General features: G+C 40.1%; 1 protein-coding gene across 3 annotated transcripts in view; it reads right to left on the minus strand.

The window, feature by feature from the left end:
* The window catches only part of LOC133616696 (guanine nucleotide-binding protein G(q) subunit alpha-like), an 85,240-nt gene extending 66,393 nt beyond the window's left edge, over positions 1–18,847 (minus strand). For all 3 annotated transcript variants that reach the window (XR_012050804.1, XM_061976262.1, XM_061976263.1), the window contains exon 1: positions 17,813–18,847. Coding sequence is in view for 2 of the 3 variants with exons in the window: in XM_061976262.1 (XP_061832246.1) it covers positions 17,813–17,948 (136 nt within the window). In the remaining variant the exon portion in view is untranslated. The remainder of the gene's footprint in view (positions 1–17,812) is intronic.
* Between the last annotated feature and the right edge of the window lie 934 nt (positions 18,848–19,781).

Here is a 19,781-nt window from a genome sequence, read left to right on the forward strand (position 1 = left end):
ACTTGCCTTGACCTTAACAAGTTGAAATTCGAGGCCTGTATTTTTGATTATAATTTTTGCCATAGTTGTGGCCATAGACAGGCTGACGATAGAAGCGAGACAGACTTTTAAGCTGTAGTAAGTAGTTATGCTAATGTCAGAATATAAAAAACTGGTAAATCTGTGCCAGGCCAGGCAGGCGATGTGCAGTGGAAAAAGGCATTGGCATCAAGTCCTTGACGAGCAGAGCTATCGGCAGCTTTTGGATGGATGGTCCACACAGAGTGTGTGAGTTGCACAAAAAAATTATTCGCAAACGTTGCCTTCTAGAGAACTTCCATGTAAATTCTTCTACTGAGCCTGAATCAATTTGAATAGATGTGTTTCCCAAGGCACATATATTGTTGCAGTTTGAAATCTCTCAAGCAAATGTCCCAACATCCTTCTTTCCTTTAAAGCATAAAAAGGTGCTGTCCAAAAAAAAATAGTTCATTGTGCATGTAGCCTGAGGGGTGGGCTCTGTTTAGGCACACGTACAAAGAGTGATAGCGATGGTCTTTGACAGGCCCGACTGTCACATATCTGCTGAAACTCAGGGTGTGTCAATAACAGTTTGCTCAACCAACAGAGCTGGCAGACAGTCTGTAGAAGTACAAACACCTTACCTTACTACCACTCTGTCAAACTACATTTTCAACTATGAGGCACAGACTTCTGCGAGAGAAAATATCTTGAGAGATCCTGCCACACTAAAAAGGGAGCAGCACGAAACATTACAAATGTTCCCTGCCAAGCTTAGTGTTGGGATAGCAGCAGCTATTGGGGAATCAAACAAATATTGCAAAACGGGGTTGATCTTTTTGGCTTACTGGAAGGACTTAATAAGCATAGGTGACATTCTAGGGTGTTGGCCATAAAACAAACAGTCATTAACCTAGTTCACCAAGCTCTTTCAGAGACATTATTTGCACGATGGATGAATGATGTGTGTGCTCAAACAGTTCACAACTTCACACACATATCTTTGCTCCTGTTGGACTTCTTTAGCTACCATAAATTGTCTGTAGTGGTGGCAAAGCTGCCAACCTTTGCAAACTAATAGTGCAAAAACCCTGCATTGGTTGTCTTCAATGTAATATTAACACATTCCCACAACAAGGTTTCCACTTAATGTAATTGATTGTGGCCGCCCGCCACGGCAAAATCATAGCCACCACAACTCGAAAATAAGGGGTTTGACGTGAAAACAAATTAAATTAATATAATGTACTATAGCCTCCAGAAGAAGAAAAGTGGACCGACAAAACAATATCAATATATATCGCGATAAGCACAATCGATATCAATATAAAATGAGTTTCATAAACTTTTCGATGTATATTTATATTTTTTGGTCGGAAGAAACCAGAAATTATGTAGCAAGATGGGTTTCATGAAGTCATTCGCACTTTAGGAACCCAGAAAATAGGAAGTGTCACTGAGCAATGGGAGGGACACGCTAAAAGCCAATCATGTAACAGTAACAAAGTTTGGTTGCGCGGTCTTTCTGTCTCGCTGTGTATTCTCTGCATGGAGTGAGAAGAAAAACTGTGATGTCTTGATATATCAACTCAATAACAGAAACTTTGTTTTAATGCAGACGTGAGGTAACATCCTGACACTCCAACGTGTCGGTTTAATGAGTAGCTTCCCAAACTACTCTGTGCAGTGTTTAATAGCTTATACACTACTGTCATCTCGTGTCTCAAATCTGCAACTAACTTCAAATCTACTTAATTCTATTACTTTAGCCACACTCATCCTAGTTGGCTACCAGACACCTTCTCCACTGATAAATAGCACCCTTGGTAAATTGGAAATTAATTTACTCCATTTATTGGCAGGCTTAAATAAGTCATAAAAAGTATCAATAGTTATTGATATCAATATAAAGAACATATATCGTGATATAGTTTTCGGTCCATATTGCCAAGCCCTAAGAAGAAGTCACACACAGTCCAACGCTATTTTGAACTTTTATTGCCAATTATAAGACAACAACCGGCTCAATTTCAACATGTTTTACTTCCCGTTCAAACACTTTTGTCTCCTTGTTCCTCCGGACACACTACATACAACACTTCCTAATTCTCGGCCAATCTGCTTTCAGACACAGACGGTTAGCAAACATTGGAAAAACTAATATCAAATCAAAACCACACAAACATAAAATATTATCACCTGTAGGTCGTTACAGTATGAATGGCTATATAAAGCCTATTATTTGCGCACTATATTGTCTAGTGATGCACCGAAAATTTGACCGCCAAAACCGGATGTTGTGATGATGTAAACAAGACAAACGGGACTGTCTGGGGCATAGTCAGCATCTCTGCGATGTGGAGGTAACTTTAATACATCCCATATATACTTGCGAACAGCGATCTACAAAATGTGCAAAAATTAAGAGGGCAGTGGCGACTTCTAAGAAGAGAAAGTCCATTTGGAGCAGCGGCGCGAAGCAAGTTTGACGTCATGCTCGCTGCAGCTCGCCTCTTTCGTCAGGAGGCATCGAGGGACAAAAATAGAGTCTCCAAACACGAGTACAGTCTATAATAACACCAGAAGAAGATGCTAGATGTGTTGATAGTTGATTTTCATAAAGAAAAAGTCACTAAAAGTCTCAAGACACTTGAACATTTCTCAAAGTACAGCAGCAACAATTGAAAACAGAGCAGTATATGTTAATACTAATTAATAAAATCGATTTGTTTTTAAACGCATGTATATATTTTTTGAGCATTTTTAAAGAAAATCATATCATCATAGCAAACTATGCAAATTATACGATGATGTCATTGTGACCACGGCCCCACCGCCACAGGAATCTTGGCAATCTTGGGAAAACCCTGCACAATATTCATTAGAATTTTTTTTACAATTTCATAGAGAAATTCAAGTGGTTTGTATCTACACAAAAACATTACAATCCCAATTTTTTAAATCCATTCAGGTTGTCAGGCAACAAGGGCACTTTCCAGAAGTCTACCGCAAAATCCGGTGCAGTTAGCTAACAGAGGAATGTAATAGGGATGTAACGATATAAAAAAAATCATACTACGGTTATTGTCATCAAAATTATCACGTTATTATTATTGTTGAATGTGCTCAATATAGTACGTGTACACACACACACACACACACACACACACACACACACACACACACACAGAGAGAAATATGTTGACCAAGTCATTGTTTTAAATAAAAAATAAATAGACACTCTTAAAAAAACTATTATTTTGCATGTTTTGTGTTTTTTTTATTTCACTGCTGGTGTTTTCCTATTTGGCTCAGCTTGTATTCTTTAAAGTTGGCTTGTACTGGAGCACACAAATATTCATTTAAACGAAGAGTGTGTCTTTTTGTCACATCAAGAACAGAACATTGGAATACATATATTACAGTTATTCGGCCATCAGCACACTTTTCCTCTTTCCGCCATCACTCCATAGAAAGCCAGAAAAATGCTAAATCACCCGAGAGCCAGGGAATTTTGCATTTCGGTCAACTCACAACAACTTGACTTAAGTATAAAGCACTGATTGATTGCTGCATACTAGACATAAAAATAAACCAAAGACTTGACCGGTGGAACACTGAGGAACTAACAGAGCACATTTTTATTATCTCATGAATTTAAAACAAAAAAAGATAAGAGTATTTGCTCTATCATGAGATGCCCCAATACAGTTGATACAGTTCTAACACGGTATCATGACAGTTTTTTTTGTTTGTTTTTTTCAAATGGTCCCATTGACTGGAGAAAGCCTCAACTGAGGCCCTGGTTGTATGCATTTAATTACTTGGGACTTTCATTAACTACAAAGCAAGCAGTATGGCACCAAGACTGCACTTTCTCCATCGTTCTCCATCCATGTCTACCAAGCAATACATGCAGCGCAAATCCAGCATGAAGCTAATTAAGAGCTGGAATAAATCCCTTACAACAAAAACATCAGACTAAGACCACAAAACTCTCTTCAGCATGGGCACACTGGTACTTCACACTGCTACACACCACACATAACAACTAAAGACCAACTCAGAGGAAACTTTTAAGCTAGAGTTGCAATTCTGTTGCTAAAATTACCAACTTTATAATACTACGGTCAGTGGATTAATCAGACAATGTAGCAAAAACAAAACAAAAGAAAAAGACTGAATCACGTAAGTCCAGCCCTATTGTTATGAGACTCTTGGTAACCATTTGTATATTTTCCATAGCCAAAACGTTCCCCAAACTAAAAAAGCCAAGTGTCAAAGGTTATTCTTCGTCTAGTCCCTGAAAAATATACAACGATAGCAGTATAAATTCAAGTACTGACTTTTTACTCGTTTGAATGTCAAGATGTTACATTTTGTGCAACATTAGCAAACCTTAAAGGGCCCTTATCATGCACATTGAAGTGGTTTTAAAATAAAACTTACCGTATTTTCCGCACTATAAGGCGCACCTAAAAACCACAAATTTTCTCAAAAGCTAACAGTGCGCCTTATAACCCGGTGCGCTTTATTACGATTCATTTTCATAAAGTTTCGATCTCGCAACTTCGGTAAACAGCCGCCATCTTTTTTCCCGGTAGAACAGGAAGCGCTTCTTCTTCTACGCAAGCAACCGCCAAGGAAAGCACCCGCCCCCATAGAACAGGAAGCGCTTCACCCGCCCCCATAGAACAGGAAGCGCTTCACCCGCCCCCGGAAGAAGAAGAAAAAACGCGCGGATATCACCGTACGTTTCATTTCCTGTTTACATCTGTAAAGACCACAAAATGGCTCCTACTAAACGATCCGGTTCATAAAAAGACGCAATCTCTCCATCCGCACACGGATTACTACCGTATTTCACAGCAACTGAACCGCACTGTGGAACGGGAGCACGTACGGTGAATATTTGCACCACAGGGAATGAGAAGTCATCCTTCACTGTGGTTCTAGCTTGCCATGCTAACTTCCACTCATGGTGATATTCAAAAGGAAGACCTTGCCAAAAGAGACCTTTCCAGCCGGCGTCATCATAAAAGCTAACTCGAAGGGATGGATGGATGAAGAAAAGATGAGCGAGTGGTTAAGGGAAGTTTACGCGAAGAGGCCGGGTGGCTTTTTTCACACAGCTCCGAAGGCGAACACACCTTCACTAAGACGGGCAGACAGCCTCGGACGACATACGCCAACATTTGCCAGTGGATCGTAAATGCTTGGGCAGACATTTCGGTCACAACTGTGGTCCGAGCTTTCCGGAAGGCAGGATTCACAGAACAACAGCGACACTGACTCCCGATGACTTCTACGAGACGGAACCGGCCATTTTGGATCCCACGCTTGCGCAACTTTTCAATTCGGACACCGAAGACGAAGAATTCGAAGGATTTACGAATGAAGAATAACTTCAGAAGGTGAGCGCTATGTTTATTTTGTGTGTTGTGACATTAACGTTCGAGCAACATTATGTTGCTATTTATTGCTCTACACCATTTTGAATTTTACTATGTTTGTGATTGCACATTTGCGTACATTTTGGGACAGAGTTGTTAGAACGCTGGTTTTCAATATATTATTAAAGTTTGACTGAACTATCTGACTGTTTTTTTGACATTCACTTTAGCGCAGCGTTTTTTTGACATTCACTTTAGCGCAGCGTAGGCGCGGCTTTTAGTCCGGGGCGGCTTATTGGTGGACAAAATTATGAAATATGTAATTCATAGAAGGTGCGGCTAATAATCCGGTGCGCCTTATAGTGCGGAAAATACGGTAAATAATACACTATGAATCTCAAAATTGTGTACATGGTACATCTGGAATAGTTTCCCCTTGGCCATATAGCTCAATTTGGCAGCCTGCTCCCCCGACTGCAAATACTCTATTGCCTCTAGTCACGCGTCAAGGGTTGGCTCCAGCTCCAGCCACCGCTCAGACCTGCGTAGAGTCACGCAGTTAGGTGCTAATGGCTATCAGCAAAAAGCAAAGAATTGGATATTGGATATGATTGGATGGATTTTAGAGAACCAGACATAGAACTGTGCTTTGTTCAAGAAACAGTTGTCTGTAGCAGCAAGAGCAGAGGAGCAGTGACTGTGAGGTACTGTAGGTCTTTAGCTCCCCAAAAACCAAAATATTTCCATTTCTACCTTACCTGGGTTTATATACCAACCAGTATATAAGCAGCAAGTTGGCATGAATGTACTTCCTAAAGTTGTGACGCGAGAAATTTAAGATATCTCATGAAGTTCTCAGACCCGACCATTCATGAGATTTAAAATCAGTAAAAAAATTAGACCAGGATAAGTTAAAAACTCCATGACCTTTATGATATGGCACTTTCACATCACGTAGAACAAGTGTACAGCTTTCTAAACTTACACATAAGAATGAAAAGTTGAAGAGTGTAGGAAATTTTAACTTCAGTTAGAATATGCAATATAGTAATACTAACATGTAGTCACCTAGCATTGTGACACCAGCATGGGATACGTCCAAGTTATAGATTGGTTAGGATACAATACTTGATGGGGCTTTTGAAAGTACTTCCAAAGATGTGGGCTGCATAGTACAAAGTAGCCAACTCCTAACTGCTGGTGTTTGTTGTATGCTTCCACGTAATTTTCACTTTAAAGTGCCAGTAGAGTGGAAAAACAAGTTGCTTCCACAAGCTATTATCATATATCTATTATTTATACTTCCAAAACTTGCAGATAAATAGATATGATCAAAATAGTATTGATCTCAAGGAGATTCCCAAGCTATTTTGAGAGTTAATGAGAAAGCCAGTTACGTGATCTGTCACGTAGCGTTCGGAACCACAGATTGTTCCCCATCAACAACAATGATAATCAAGCAGACTTTCTGAGAGCCAACGACAACTACTTTGGAAAACTTTTTGATCCAGAACCTTACATTATGAGCAATACGTTTTAGAAGCTGAGAGCTAGGAAGTCACTAGGTTTGTCTCCAGATAATTGAGGCTCAAAAAGAGCCTGGAAAGTGGACAAGTATTGTCTGCCAGGGAAACAATATTAACTGCAATAGGTTCCATCAAATGTTTGGTGTTAAGTTTCAAACTGAAATCTTTGGATGCCTTTTAGGGTTGCCACAAGCATTGCATCGCATATTGCCTCTCCGTCCAATGAGGCTGAGCGCAAACATAACTGCAGCAAGCGTGTGCCAATTCAAGACGACAAACAATAACTGAAATTATGGGTCTGATGGTTATTGTAGTTTTTACAGTACAGGCAAAATATCAACCTATTAAAATATACAGTAATGCCTGCTTGCCAGGACCTTGTTTATTGGCACACTATGCAAATAAAACCACAACTTGCCGCATCCTCAGCATGACCACATGTTTGCAAACTGCTGGAGTCTTTGTTCCTGTAATTTGAACGAGAAAATGACCACTAATTGAAGGCTGTAGTGTCAGTTTTAGAGGTGCTTTCACACACTGATGCATTTACAGATCAAAGAAAACAGGATTACAAGGTAAATTGTCTGTTTTCAAGAAATAGTTTCACGCTTTGTTTCCTTTCAACTTGTGGAAATAAACTTCCGCCATCCTAGTCACTGCTGTTGTATCCTTGGGCAAGACACTACACCCACCTTGATCCCAGTGCCACCCACACTGGTGGTTGTATAAATGTGAATGAATGTTTGTATCAGGACTTCAACCCCTGATAGAGAGATTTCAATGGGACTTTCTTGGGTAATATAGGGTAAAATTGTATAAAAGCATGACACAATTTACTTTTTTACTCGGATTGAACATTTATTAAATACAATTTAAAAATTAATTTAAACTATCTTGAACATTGGACAAATAGCATGTTTCCTTCTCCCACCCCACTTCCTAAAATTAGACTATACCATAAAATATAACTGAAATCCTTAAAAAATAAATTGTATTTATTTATTTTTTTACATCCAACTACTACAACTTCTGTAATGAATTATGGAATGACCAGGCTTAGAGTACGTTCATTCAGTTGTTTAAAGGGGAACTGCACTTTTTGGGGATTTTTGCTTATCCTTCACAATCATTATGAGAGACAAGAAGACAAAAGGTTGTTTTTCCTTTGCATTCTAACATTTAAAATCATCTCAATTCTACCTCTAAATCACTTAAAAATGCATTCAAAAACCGTCAATACTTACATTGTTCTGTAACCTGTATAATAACCAAGCTGTAGCAACATTGTTATTGCAAGAGCGAAAACTGAGGAACTCTTTTTCTAGCGTAGTAACACATCGACATGCTTGGGTATTAGCCGTAAAAGCTAACTACGGAAAGAGATAAGCTAGCCTTTATGTCAACACGAAACGCGTTGGAGTTTGTAATGCACAACAGTGTGATAGGACACCAATCTGTACTGAGTGAAAAACATGAACAATCATATTACAATATCTGTAAAGTATTATTTCATGTTTTGTTTGTACACAGCTAGCAAGACAGCGTATGTATTGTTGTTGTGATAACATGCATGATGTGCTGCGTGTATCATGATCAATATTAAAGGGACTCACTCCATGGACAGTTGTTCATCTGGGCCAGCTGGCCGGGGACTTTTCCTGTTGATTTTGGTTAAGCAATCCATTTATGTCAAAATAACTTGGCTCCAAGTCCCATATTTATAGTGTCAAAATCGCTTTCACCTCAATCTCCCGGCTTCCGTCTCACTCTTCCTTCGTGCTCGCTTCTATAAGCAGCATTATATTTACCGGTAGCTTCAAAAAGATAAAGTTGTAAATCCTCATTTGTCCAAAAAGTTGTTTTCGTTGTCTGTTACCAAGTCTGCCATGATTAGAAAAAAAACATCTAGGATTGAAAAAATAAATAAAATTAAGCATAAATAAAAACTCTTCTATGTATCAACTACCTCAATTGTCATTTCCACTGTTCACTTTATTTACATTTGCACAGAAGACAATAATTTTCAAAGAACTATATCAATGTTTCATGCAGTATTTTAAGTGGGGTTGTTTAAAAATACTGTTTGTTTTACGTTGGGTCGAAGAAAAGGAGTCACTGCCCCGCTTTAATAATAATAATAATAATAATTGGGATTTATATAGCGCTTTTCTAAGTACCCAAAGTCGCTTTACATGTAGAACCCATCAATCATTCACACCTGGTGGTGGTAAGCTACTTTCATAGCCACAGCTGCCCTGGGGTAGACTGACAGAAGCGTGGCTGCAATTTGCGCCAACGGCCCCTCCGACCACCACCTATCATTCATCATTCAATTCACCGGTGTGAGTGGCACCGGGGGCAAAGGGTGAAGTGTCCCGCCCAAGGACACAACGGCAGCGATTTTTGGATGGTAAGAGGCGGGGAGCAAACCTGCAACCCACAGGTTTCTGGCACGGTTGCTCTACCCACTACGCCATGCCGCCCCGCTTTACCGTGTACCTCTTGCTTGGTATACTTGCTCGTCTCGGTATAAACTATTTGCTTGCCTAACAGAATTTCTATTGCGACATCCAGTGGACATATTCATTTAATTTAAAAATGCAGCTCAATTTTACACTAAGCAAACTCATCTCGCGGGCCGCATTGAACCTGTTCATGTTTGACATTCCTGAGCTAAAGGATCTAATACGTCTAATATGGTGCAGCATTTGCGGGATCACCGCAGAGCTTTACAGTCCAAAGTGTAGTTAAGACAGAACAGAGTTGAATTATGTTAGTTACTTAATTTTTTATTTTCCTGAGGGAAGTCTCCTGAAGGAATCAATAAAGTACCATCTATCCATCCATACATCTATCTAATGAATATTTGAGCTGGTAAATGACAATTACACTTGAGTATATTTCCCACAATGAGCAATAGAGTTAATCTTAGTCTGAAAGTAAAAATATGTATATATTTTTTTTAATAATGATAATACTTTTTGTTTATATTTATTATTCGGAATTTAAGATAGAAAAAAAGAACTTGAGGTGGTTTATTGATATTCTCCACAATGAAGTTACAGTAAAATCAAGCACACATAGAAAATTACATCAATATACACATAATGCGTACTTAAATGTAGGAGTCACGTTAAATTCATAATACAGTTTAAAATCAACTGAAAAAAGCGATACAATTATTCCGGAGAAGATTGGCTCTAATGCCACTAGTTTAGGGTATTATGCACCAGCTCATTGAGGAAAATGAGCAGGGCCAATCGCAGAGCACATACAGTATATAGACACATCATCATTCACACTCACATTCATACCTATGGACAATTTACACTCTCCAATTAACCGAACATGAATATATTTGGATTGTGGGAAAAAGCTGGAGTACCCACACAAGCACGGGGAGATCAAACTCCACACAGAGAAAACCAAAGGGAGATTGGAAGATGCACAAGGTGTAAAGTTAGACGTTACTGTCAGTAGTAATGTCAAAATTAGGCTGGTTTTCACAGGCTTGAACCACAAATGCATTAATCAATTTGAAAAACCTCTCTCTTGAACTTGTCCTCCTTACTTCTGCCGAGTGCCAACTACATTTCAGGGCGGAACAGGTGCGCGAACAGCTGTAGCGCTTATGGTGACAGGTGATTCAGATGCACGTTTTTCAAAATAAGGCATGGAGGAACATTTAAATGATAGTTTATATGTAAACTTTTACGGCCAGTAGTGTGTGAATAATAGATTATATACAGTATATCCATTTATACAATATATTGTTTAAATTAGTTTTCATATAAAACAACAAACAAACAACAACAAAAACCTCAATGTTAAAGGTGTGGCGGCTTTTATTTTGCTGTGGCGATGCGCCACAATCCATTACATGTAAGGGAAACCCTGTTATATGATAAGAGACTACAAACTGGCCACAGTATGAAACTCAAGATTAAACAAAGTGTGCGGTCAAACAATGTTTTAGCAGTAGCACCACAGTTTTGTTTTAGATTTGCATAAGACTTCAGTCAAACCCTGCAATACCTCAATAGCGTGAGAACAGTGTCCTCTACACTGGACATTTTGGGGGGGGGTGTATTTGTCAAAATTATACATATTGGGGGGGAAAGAGCAAAACACAAAATTCCACTGCAGAAAACAGTAGTTATCAGGAGGATCTGACAGATTCCACTGCCAGTGCCATGTGAAGGACTATAATAGGGACCTATTGCAAAAAAAATAGCTAGTCAAAGATCCTCTCTTTGAGAAAAGAACGCAAGATGTTTTTTGGAAACTGATGCTAAAATGTCTGTCGTTTCTAAGTGTTGAACTGAAACTGCAGGTCGGTCTGATTGCCCGGGTCACCAGTTGAGTACTTTGCACAGATCTTATAGGATTTTGTGAAGTTCATGATCGCACCAGTTCAACCAATCCCTGCAAACGTGTGGCCTTGCAAACTCCAAACTTCCTAACACAATCAAAGGCAACCCAGCATCCACTGTTATGTTTGTTTTCTGTGTAGACAAACCAGGAACAACAACAACAGTATCAACTCTTTATTGCTCAGATGGCATAACTTGTATTTTCTCGTAGCTCAGACTCTTTAAGATACTGTCAACAGTGCAACAAAAATAACTGATAGACTGTAAATGGCGCCCAACAGCTCCACAAAGTTCTCAATGATAGCAATTGTTGGCGCATACACAAAAGTTTACAATCAATGAGCAGTTTTCAACTGTAAAACATACGCAGAGAATGCCTGTAACCTGTGGATAACAGCACAGTGGCCAACAAGGGAGTCTTTGGTGGTGTTTGCTTTTATAAAATAGTAATCTGACAAATGGGTTCAGTCTACCATAATTTCCGGATGATACCACTTATTCCCCACACTTTGGACCCTGTGCTTTATACAATACTGCAGATAATTCATTGAATGTTTCCAAGTTCACGAGCGTGTTATGCCACCATAAATTTAGCCCCGTCACATCAGACCAATGAAATTGCCGAACGGGTCACTGTGGACCAATGTAATTGTTCACATTAAATCAAACATACTCTCAATCCTTCAGTCAGCCATTTGGCACGTTATGGACTCACCCTTGTCATGGATAAGAAACAGGTTGCACAAGACACAGCCCCAAAGCTAGAGACAATCGACCCGACCATTACAAAAAAGAAAACAGCCATCACACAGAACTTAAATTCTCCACCACTATCAAGCCCCAATTTTTGTGTTTACCAAATAATGTACACGATTGAGGAAATACAACATATTTAGTTATATTTGTTGAAATCCTGTGCTTTTTTAGGTCATGGTTACAAAAAAACTAATTAAGGGGAACTGCACTTTTTTGAGGGAATTGTACCTTTTATTCACTATTTATATGTAAGACAAGAACACATGTTTTTCTTTTTCTATGCATTCTAACTTGTAAATGAATGCTAGCTAAAGTCAGCTAACAATGGAAGCACTGGTATTCGCTCTATTCCACCTATAAAGCGTGATAAAAACATTCAAAAATCTTGAACGCTGTAAATATGTAATGTAGTAACTAGGGATGTCCCGATCCGATATTTGGATCGGATCGGCCGCCGATATTTGCCAAAAAATGCGTATCGGCAAGGCATGGGAAAATGCCGATCCAGATCCAGTTTAAAAAAAAGACTCAGGTCCGTGTTTTCCAACGCACCGATTTAAATAATACATTCCACATTTCTGCTGCTCCCTAATTTCCGTTCCGCATTTTCCAGCACACCTTCACCACATCCACGGGTCTGTGGATTCTCACGCAGTTGCTTTTAGCTGCTGGCATTACACGATAGGCTCTTCTCACTCTTTCCTGTGTCTCCTTCACACAGACAGCAAGCGCACCTTCTTACACACGTCACATACTGTCACGTCATACGTCACATACGTATACGTCCTCTCCCAGCAGAGAGGTAGCAGCATGGCTAACGTTAGCTGTGATGCTAGCGCAGCCGTGCGAGCAACGTTCCCTCTAAAGGTGCGCGCCTGTGCAATTGCGCACTGCTCAAGCGTCCTCTGCGCACGGCAAATCTATGCCACGCACAAAATCAAATAAAAAAATAAGCTCATAACAATTTTCGACACACGGACATGACAGAGAAAACAGTTTTCGTCATCATTGTTCAGATATTGTAAGGTCTGTCGAGACGCTTATCTCCATTCGGTGCCACACGTCCACACCATCAAAATGCCGAGGCAAACATTACCAGATCAACACCGTATGAAAAAAATAGTGATTTTTTTAGTTGTGAGTTCCTTCTTTGCATGAAAGTTTAAAAGTAGCATATATTAATGCAGTATGAAGAAGAATGTTTTAATGTAGACACATAGAATCATCATACTACTGTGATTATATGCATCAAGTGTTCATTCAAGGCTAAGGCAAAATATCCACATATCAAATCAAATCAAATCAACTTTATTTATAAAGCACATTTAAAATTTACCATATATCGTGTATCGCGATATGGCCTTAAAATATTGCAATATTAAAAAAAGGCCATATCGCCCAGCCCTAGTTCAATGATGCCATTTCTGTTTGTCATGTATAATTTTGTCTATTTTGTGTTTATCCTTGAATAAACAGGTCAGTTTCTTGTTACCAACCATTGTGTATTATTCAAACTCCCCTAATTCAGCTGGCTAGTTGAAACCCTTTTCAACATGATTCTGACAATTAAGTAGGCTAAATAACTTTAAACTTTAATACATGCTCGGATAGGCCAGTATCGGTATTGGATTAGAAGTGCAAAAACAACATCGGTATTGGATCGGAAGTGCAAAAACCTGGATCGGGACATCCCTAGTAGTAACAGGCAAATTCATAACATGTAATATTTCTATATTTTGCTCATTTGAAGCATACATCAGCGTATTCATTTTACAAACGTATCACAACGTTCGCTAATTCCTTCAACAACACTACTGATCATGCAGACTTAATGAAAGACAACAAAGACTACTTTGAAACAAATGATACAAAACCTTATATTTGTGAGCCTGAATAAAAGGACGATGAGTTTTAGAAGTTGTGTGAAACACTAAGCATTATGTAGCAGTGCTAAGTGCTAAACAAGATGTACAAACTACGAACATAATAAAATAATCACTTATCAGTCGGCATTGTGTACAATGTTTGCTCCCACTGGGATGCAGACTGATGGGATGTTTGTATCTTCCCGTTTGAATGAAGAATTATTCATAATCCTCACGTGAGTTAAAAACAAAGGTGGCCAAAAACGAGCGTCTTTGTGTCTTTCTCGCCAACTCCGTGTCTCAATTGAATGGCAAAGTTGACCAACTTCCCGGTTTACGGCCACATGCTTCTTCTATACAGCTGAGAGGCATGATTTATAACCTAGAATAACTTTCACCAGCTCAAAGGTGATGCAGCAGCAGCTCAATATGTCAACGGCTGCATAAGATAGTTATCTCTGTGCACACGGTGCGGCTAAAAGTAGTGCTTATAATAACAATATTGCTAAAAGTTGGTTAATTTTCAGGTCACGAGATGTAAATAGAGTATTATTGGCGGGCTTTATGGGCGCAATAGTGTAGACCTTTTAGCCTAGTGTTTTTCAAACTTTTTTGAGCCGAGGCACATTTTTTGCGTTGAAAAAATCCAAAGGCACACCACCAGCAGAAATCATTAAAATTCGATATTGACAATAAAAAGTCGTCGGATATGACTTTAAAGCATAACCAAGCATGCATCAATATAGCTCTTGTCTCAAAGTAGGTGTACAGTCAACACCTGTCACATCACACCCTGACTTATTTGGACTTTTTTGCTGTTTTCCTGTGTGTAGTGTAGGGCTGGGCGATATATCGCGGGGTTGTCTCTGTGTGTTATAGAAAATGACTATATCGTGATATCGAGTACACATTCTCATGCAGTTGCTTTTAGCTGCGGGCATTACACTACAGGCTCTCCTCGCACTTTCCTGTCTCTCCTTCTCACAGACAGACAAGCGCACCTTCTTACACACGTCACATACTGTCACGTCATACGTCACATACTTATACGCTCTCCCCGAGCAGAGAGGTAGCAGCATGGCTAACGTTAGCTGTGATGCTAGCGGTAATACGAGAGAAAGAAGGTGCGAATCTGGTAACAAATGAAGGAATAATTAATTCCCAAGAAAAACAGAAGGGGTCCATCGTCTGGCGGTGGTTTGGCTTCGAGTGGGAAGATGTCGAACAGACAACCGTAATTTGTCAAGTGTGGGGCAAAAGCGTTGCTGTAAAAAGTAGCATTACTGCTGTAACAAAAAGTTCAGGGTGTCCCAAGTTACCGGAGTGTGTTAGGTGAGGAGGAGGAGTTTTGTTCCTCCAGAGTTGTTGCCGTAGGGCTGTGACGTAGGGTGTGTGTGGTTGTGGAAGGAGGTGTGTGATGTTGACATTAAAGAAGCGGTGGCTACCGAACCTGCTCTAATGTCTCCCGTTTATTATTTTATTAGATAAGTACACTGTATAGGCGAAACTAGGACACTCGGCTACACTGCTAATATGTAGCATCATTACCCGCTAGACAATGAAGAGGGCTTACTCCGCACGTCAATATCTCCGTTCCGTGCCACACGTCCACACCATCAAAATGCCGAGGCAAACATTTCCAGATCAACACCGTATGACAAAATAGTGATTTTTTTAGTTGTGATTTCCTTCTCTGCATGAAAGTTTAAAAGTAGCGTATATTAATGCAGTATGAAGAAGAATGTTTTAATGTAGACACATAGAATCATCATACTGCTGTGATTATATGCATCAAGTGTTCATTCAAGGCTAAGGCAAAATATCCACATATATATCGTGTATCGCGATATGGCCTTAAAATATCGCGATATTAAAAAAAGGCAATATCGCCCAGCCCTAGTGTAGTGTTTTAGTTCTTGTCTTGCGCTCCTATTTTGGTGGCTTTTCTTGTTTTGTTGGTATATTCCTGTAGCAGTTGCATGTCTTCCTTTAAGCGCTATTCCCCGCACCTGCTTTGTTTTAGCAAACAAGAATATTTCAGTTGTTTTTATCCTTCTTTGTGGGGACATTGTTGATCGTCATGTCATGTATGGATGTACTTTGTGGACGCCGTCTGCTCCACACGCTGTAAGTCTTTGCTGTCGTCCAGCATTCTGCTTTTCTTCACTTTGTCGCCAGTTCAGTTGTAGTTTCGTTCTGCATAGCCTTCCCTGAGCTTCAATGCCTTTTTTTTAGGGGCACTCACCTTTTGTTTATTTTTCAGTTTAAGCATTAGATACCTTTTTACCCGCACGCTGCCTCCCGCTGTCGTCTGCATATTGTGATCACGACAAAGCAATTAGCTACCTGCTGCCACCTACTGATATGGAAGAGTATTACACGGTTACTCTGCCGAGCTCTAGACAGCACAGACACTCAACAAGGGCACATTATTTACCGATTATAATTACTGGTTTGCAAAAAATATTTTTAACCCAAATAGGTTATATGACATCATCACACTAGTGTGCCGCGGCACAGTGGTTGAAAAACACTGTTTTAGTCACCTCGTGCTAGCCGTATTTTAGGCAGAGGTGGGTAGTAACGCGCTACATTTACTCCGTTACATCTACTTGAGTAACTTTTGGGATAAATTGTACTTCTAAGAGTAGTTTTAATGCAACATACTTTTACTTTTACTTAAGTATATTTATAGAGAAGGAACGCTACTTTTACTCCGCTACTTTTATCTACATTCAGCTCGCTACTCGCTACTAATTTTGATCAATCTGTTAATGCACGCTTTGTTTGTTTTGGTCTGTCAGACAGACCTTCAAAGTGCCTGCCTTACTGGTGACGTTTCACTTCGTTCCACCAATCAGATGCAGTCACTGGTGACGTTGGACCAATCAAACAGAGCCAGGTGGTCACATGACCTGACTTAAACAAGTTGAAAAACTTATTGGGGTGTTACCATTTAGTGGTCAATTGTACGGAATGTGTACTGTACTGTGCAATCTAATAATAAAAGTTCCAATCAATCAATCAAAAGTGTGAAGGAAAAAAGATACTTTTTTATTTTAACCGTACATCCCGTCAAAAGCCTAAAGACTGACCGCACATGAGGACGTTCCTGTCTTCACAATAAAAGTGCCGCTCCATCGCGCCTGCGCTTTCAAAACAAGAGTCTCCGAAAGCCAGCGCAAACAAGCTAGCAAGCTACGGAGTTTGACGCCAATATATTTCTTGTAAAGTGTATTAAAACGAATATGGAAGCTGGACAAACAAGATGCCAAAAACCCACCACTTTCATGTGGTATTAGACAGAAAGGAGGAACTTTTCTTCTCCTCCGTTTGAAAACGTGGACGTTATCATCACGACTGTCTGATTACAATCAACGCAAGTCATCAGAATGAGGTAATACACCAACTTATATTCTTGTCTTCATGAAAGAAAGGAATCTATATGTTAAACATGCATGTATATTCATTAAAACCCCTTTAACATGTAAACAAAAACAGCTAAATAAATACATATAAATTATATACTGTATATATCAATGTATATGTATGTATGTGTATATATATATATATATATATGAGTGTGTATGTTACTCATCAGTTACTCAGTACTTGAGTAGTTTTTCACAACATACTTTTTACTTTTACTCAAGTAAATATTTGGGTGACTACTCTTTACTTTTACTTGAGTAATAAATCTCTAAAGTAACAGTACTCTTACTTGAGTACAATTTCTGGCTACTCTACCCACCTCTGATATTAGGCATACAAAAAAGGAATACATATGTGTTATAATGAATATATTCAAGCACGTAAGGCTACAACATTCCAGAAAATCCTACAGGGACAGCTCGTCCCTTCTCATGAAAAAGTCTCACGAAGATGATGGAAGTTCTTACCCAGCAGAAGAAGCTTCAGCTCCCGTCTCGCGTCTCTTTTGTCCCGCCGGAGTTGCTTTTCGATCTCGGAGTTGATCCTTTTGGACTCCTTCGCCTCTTCACTCAGGCAACAAGCCATCATGGAGTCAAGAGTCATCCCCGCATCAGACACACAAAGAAGTCCGCCTGACAGACTGTTACTACCGAGTCAAGCTCACAAGTGGCTGCAAATTAAATCCTGATTTTTTTTTTTTGAGCGCCCCTGCAAGTAAGAATGAGTTTTCTACTTTGCTGAGGAATATTTGACAGCAACGAGACTTGACGTCCAATGCAAATGATCGGTTTGCAAAGCTTAGATAAAAAAGAAAAAATGCCAAAAAGTGGAAAAGATCCCTGCCATGGCAAAAAAGGAGCTAGCGTGTTCCCTGCAAGCTGCTAACGTGGAGGGAGGTGGGGGTGTCAAAACTGGATTCCTGGTGTGACTTTTCATCCAATCCCCGACACGAAGCTTAGCCAAAAAAAAGGGCAGCTTTTTAACCTACTGGAGTTCTGAATGGACCACTAGCTACTGGAGTCCCGGAGACAGCGCGACGCCGCCGGCCACGTTTGTTCCGAGCCTCCTGCAAAGCGAGCCGCCCGCGCACTGGTAGCAACAAGCCATCTACCCGCACTCACACGTCGACGAGCTCCCCGGCGTCACACGCGGACTCCGGTGACAAGCATTGCATTTGACAAGGCGCACAAGAGACGGAGGCGCCCCCGGGAGAGGGGAGGGAAGGCGGGGCAGGAGGGCAGGAGGGCAGGAGGGGGGTGGACAGGGATGGCTAAAATAGACAGGCTAACTGTTAGCTTAGCTTAGCTTAGCTTAGTTAGCCATCCCTGCAATTGCAGCTAAAAAGCACAAACTGACATAGGAACGTCATTTTCCCGAGCAAGTTCGTTTCTCCAAATAACCCTTAAATCGTCAAATAGGCACTTTAGAACCAGAACAAGTCATCGTTCCTGATGTTTTTTCCCCCCTTATGGAATTGCGCTCCTCGTCCTGCCTGCCTGGAGTGGCGCTGCCCCATGACGTCACACGGCATTTTTTTATTTTTTTTAACTGAGTGACAGCTGGGCGGGCGAATGGAACTAGAGTTTCCGGGCGTGGGAAGGCGGGGCTTAGTTGCGAGTTTGACGACGTTGCAAGTTTGTCTGAGGAGGACGTCTTCCTTGTTGGGGGCGTGCACGGCGGCCACGCCCACCTCCTGTCGCTCACGCGCTGAACAAGGGGCGGGAGAAACACGGGAGAAAATCAAAACATGCGGGGGCCATTTTGATATTTTTATTTACACAACCAAACAATGTCGATTTTTTAACCTTTAGGGTTCCCCTCAACGACTAAATTCAAAAGTAAGTCAAATATTATGTTCAATCTCTATTAACTTCCGCTCTATCTGTCAATATAACGTTTTTTATGTTTCATTTCCTTCTTGTCAAAACCCTGTTTTTTTATGGCAAAAAAAACACAAATGATGCAACGTTTCACCCCAGAAAAATATTCAAAGTGAAATATTTGATGTGAAGTAATTGGAGCTTAAATCAAATCAAATCAAATTTTTTATAGAGCACATTTAAAATTTACCACAGGGGTAGCCAAAGTGCTGTACAATGAGCAGGTTAAAAGATAAAACGAGTACCGAGCAAACACAATACAACACAAACAGAACACGAGAAAAAATAAATAATTAAAATAGAATTAATAAAAACATAAAAACAGGACCACAGCAGGTGTATTATGGGGCGCCATTGCAGGATGGATATCACTCAGTGTTAAAAGCCATGGAATAAAAGTATGTTTTTAAGAGAGATTTAAAAACAGGAAGAGAGGAGGCTTGTCTAACACTCAGGGGTAGGTCGTTCCAGAGCTTGGGAGCAGCAACGGCGAAAGCTCTGTCACCTCTAAGCTTCAGCCTTGTGTCAGGGACCGTCAACTGCAGCTGATCGGCTG

Source organism: Nerophis lumbriciformis, linkage group LG14 (genome assembly GCF_033978685.3).
Source record: "Nerophis lumbriciformis linkage group LG14, RoL_Nlum_v2.1, whole genome shotgun sequence".
In the NCBI taxonomy this organism is placed as follows: Eukaryota; Metazoa; Chordata; class Actinopteri; order Syngnathiformes; family Syngnathidae; genus Nerophis; species Nerophis lumbriciformis.